At 35.2% G+C, this 4,392-nt stretch overlaps 1 protein-coding gene across 1 annotated transcript; it reads left to right on the top strand.

The window, feature by feature from the left end:
- Positions 1-2,959: 2,959 nt before the first annotated feature.
- On the top strand, positions 2,960-3,673 carry LOC125207992 (glutaredoxin-C1-like). Its single transcript, XM_048107520.2, has one exon. It carries the CDS (start codon positions 3,056-3,058, stop codon positions 3,410-3,412), a length of 357 nt encoding a protein of 118 aa, XP_047963477.1. The 5' UTR covers positions 2,960-3,055; the 3' UTR covers positions 3,413-3,673.
- Positions 3,674-4,392: the final 719 nt, after the last annotated feature.

The raw sequence follows: 4,392 nt of genomic DNA, 5'->3' as shown, positions 1-4,392 counted from the left end.
TAAAAACTAATTTAAAATTTTAGGCTTCACAATAAATGTCAAAACTATTTAATAGCTCACATGCGTCTCAAAATTATACTCCCTCCGTCCCACAATAATTGTCACACTTTATTTTTACCATAAATAGTAAGTAGGTCTCATATTCCATTAACTCACTTTACTCACATTTTATTATAAAACTAATATAGATCACACATTCTACTAACTTTTCCACATTCATGGTAACGGTGGTCGTGGCGGCGAAGATAACGACATATGGAAAGTGAGAAAATAAAAATATAATTCTAATTCTTATAAAGTAATATAAATAATAGTAGTAAAAGAAATTATAATAATATTAATTATTGATGTGTTATCCGACCCCCCACTCAAATCCAATCAGAAATTATCCTTTATCAGAATATAAACACGATAAATCATGACACTAATCTAATTTAATACTACATGTCTGATGTTTTCGAGTCGTATTGAAAATTGTCGCCATACAGACAAATGATCTAGAGTATTATAAATGGAAATCATGTCAACTTGTCAATAAGATATTAAATTCTATCACTACCGAATTAAATAATGGAGCACTACGTACAAAATCCTAAAAATAAATCTATATTCATTCGACGAACCTACTCTTCATCCATATGTAACTTAGCACTACTACTATTCTAAACGAATCTATACTCCTTTAAACCAAACCCAAATATTAGTTTATTGTCTATTGACATATTTTGTGTTTATTAGCTATCGCTCTAATTGTGAGTTTTCAATTGCATGTCTTGGTAAAAAACCTTCATTTCTCGTCCTAGGTGTGCCAAAGGTTCAGGAACTGCTGATTACGATTCAAAACCGTCAGTTTCGGTTCCGGAAACTCTCAAATTGGAACCGAACCTTGAGCATATTTTGCATTTACGATTCGGTCCGGTTTCATGATTTTCTAGCGGTTTTTCACGGTTCCGGTTCGAAACTGCCCAAAACCGGTGGTTCCGTCACGGTTTCGGTTCCAGATTTTTTAACCTGAACCGGCCTGCGGTGTCAAGATTCCGGTCCCATTTTAGTTTCACAGTTCCGGTTCAGAATCAGAACCGGCTGTTCCAGTTTCACAGTTTATCGCCGGTTCACTAAACCTTGGGCATTTCCATCAGAAACGAACTATCGTAATATTTTGCAAAGTAAAAAATTGGAAAGTTACAAATCTAGTCTGCCAGCTTCACTTATTGAAAATAGAATCGGATCGCGAAAGTTGTAGTTCAATTCAACTTCATGCGTTGTATGGGGGGTGGAGGGGCCCAAATGAGGTGTTGGATCGCCCTAATGATGCGACACCGGGCTTGAGGTGCGTTACGGCCCCGAGTGCGAGGCACAAAACCGCACCGCAAATTTACTTTTATCTAAATGGATTTCGAAGCAAAATATTTATAAAATTTTTAATTAAAAAATTAATAATAGTAGTATATTAAAATTTCACAATAGTAAATATTTAAAATTAAACATATGAAATTGTAAAGAGTGTATTTTAAAATAATGAACTGCAAAATTGGTCATTGGACTATTGCATTCCCACTACCACAGTCCATGAAAAGAAATAATATCGTCGAACATCCCTGAACCAACGTAAACACGTGGGTATAGTTTTTTTCACTATTTTGGAATAAAACTACCATTTTACATGATCTGAAAAATGACATGTCGTATTAATTAACTGTTATACTATTAAAAATAACTTGTCATAGTTATTATTCAACTATATATACAAATATTTTCCCATTTTATCTCTCGCACACAAATAATCTCAAAAAGTTGTACTCACTTGATCTTGGTCCCAAGCCGGAAAAGGAAAACTGTAGTCTCTCTCTCACACACATAATGTCATACTCTATAAGTTGGAAGTTTGAACAATCTCTGGATCTAGGTCCCAAGCTGGAAAAGTGAAAACAGTTTATCCGATTCAATTACTAAAATAAAGCAATAACCAAGAATAATAATAAAGTAGTAGTAATAGATTCGATGAATAATGGAGGACTGGCCACATCATAAACAATAGTAATTAATAATTTAGTCCAATATGCATTGTCTCCCAGGTGAAGATTTAAAGCAGTTGGGAAAGTGAGCATTAACTAACACTCTAAAAGACCGTTGGAAAAGAAATGTGGGTGTTGCCATAGTTAAGAGTGAGCACCAACACATGCACCATTATTCATTAAACACTACTCACATTCATAAATCCCCGACATCCCAGTACCACCTCAGCCGTCTACACATAATTATCTTTCTATTTCTCTTTTAATAATTATTTACTTTGAGTATTATTATTTTCACCAACTCAGCCACACTCATTCTATTCATGCCAATAACACAACCCTATTAAATTTTTGGCACCCCAATAAATTATAAATCTATCCATTCTTTTATAACAGACGTGCCCAAAAATTTGGTAGGAAAGGAAACACATTAAATTTTTTAAAGAATTATATTAATAATATAGTAGTACTAGTATCTAAAGGAGTAAATGTATATTAACTTGAGACTTAGACTAGAGGTGGCCAAAAATAGTCGTAATCCAATGATCATACCAAATCAAATTTTATTTAATTATTTCTATATGGAGTAGTATGATAATCAGAATTTTATTTTGGAAATTTTCAGATATTTCGTTTCATTTCTTAGATACTATATGAAATGTATAGTAATGCTAGTAATTTTTGTTACAAATTAAAAATAAGTTATGGAGTAGTACTTTTGAAGATATTAGTTTATAGATGAAAATAGAAATAATATTAAATAAAAAATGACATAAATTAGGTGAATTTTGAATACTAAAACGGAAGCCGCCTTAGTAAGGCGCTTTTATGGCAAGCAATAAAAAAAATAGAGAGAGTCCTCGCACGCGTTGCGACAAGAAGAGACAAAGCCATCCTCTACCAACTATATATAACCCCCTTTGCTTCTCATCATTTTTATCACTCACTCACACATCATCCTCGGACTAGCACTCTTTCTTTCTCTCTCTAGAAATTGAGTTGGAGCAGTGTGATTAATTTAAAATAAAATCAGCACAAAAATGCAGTACCAGCAATCAGAGTCACGCATGTACTACTCGGAGTCTCTGGAGAGGGTGGTGCGGCTGGCGTCCGGCAGCGCGGTGGTGATATTCAGCGTGAGCACGTGCTGCATGTGCCATGCAGTCAAGCGCCTTTTCTGTGGGATGGGAGTCAACCCGACTGTCTATGAGCTTGACCAAGACCCCCGTGGCCACGAGATCGAGATGGCCTTGTCCCACCTCCTCGGCGGCGACTCCGCTGTGCCTGTCGTTTTCATCGGGGGCAAACTCGTGGGTGCGATGGACAGAGTTATGGCCTCGCATATCGGCGGCACTTTGGTTCCCCTGCTTAAGGAAGCTGGCGCGCTCTGGCTTTGAATTCTATATTCTTCGCCGTTCATCACCATGCTCTCTTTTCTTTTTCTTTTTTTTGGGTTTTGTTTTTTGTTTTGTGTTAATGGTAAACCAAAAAAGGAATTAGTTTTCTTGTGTTAGAAAATTAGTTTGTGGGTGCAAAGGAAAAGAGGCTAATCAATTCGCCCCATTTTCGGATTGGTGACATTAATGCTGCAATTATGTGCGGGGTGTCCTTTGTACAGCTAAATTATTGTACTGTTATATGGACTACTACATTTTCCACTCTTCATTTCTTGATTTATTATTATTGCGCATCGCATGCATGCAAGTTGAATATGGAGGAGAGTCAAATCAGAATTGGATTAGCTAGAATGCCTGCCCATGGCCATGGGTAGGCGTTTAAATCTCATTTTTGTAATCCTTAACTATATAGACTCTACTCTACTTTATTTAAGAAGAACGCCTAAGGTGATTAAAAATTAAAATACAGGATTATGATTAATTATTAATAAGAATAATAACAAGTAGTAATAGCAATTAATTACAATAGTAATAAATTGAGAAGGGCGGGCGTCTGTGATTTTGAAGATGTGCTGTTTATGTCGTTACCCACTTTCATGAATGTGTGTAGACAGAACACAATTGGTTTGGACTTTAGAGTGTACGCCATAAATGAGAAGGATAGATTGGAGATCCAATATTAATTCCTCCCGACTCGGCATTCAATGACAAACTCTTATGTTTTTTCACCCAACTGCAAAGAACCTCTTCACTTTTATCCAAATTATTTCTGCATTATTAGTATACTTATATACACAGAAAATGCAATAATGAAATATGATACACATTGAGAGTAATGCCAACGCATACTAATTGTGGATTTTGCATTCACTATAAGGGTGGCGCTTGTTTCAAATTTAAATAGTAAATAATAAGAATATCTATAATTGAGATTTATAGAGGCGGCACATAGAATTTCACAAATTGGTACTGACTACTTT

This window comes from Salvia hispanica, chromosome 6 (assembly GCF_029641045.1).
Source record: "Salvia hispanica isolate PSC_SH4W2 chromosome 6, Shi_PSC_v1, whole genome shotgun sequence".
Taxonomy (NCBI): Eukaryota; Viridiplantae; Streptophyta; class Magnoliopsida; order Lamiales; family Lamiaceae; genus Salvia; species Salvia hispanica.
Note: the sequence above shows the minus strand (reverse complement) of the source record. Positions and strands in the feature narration are given on the sequence as shown.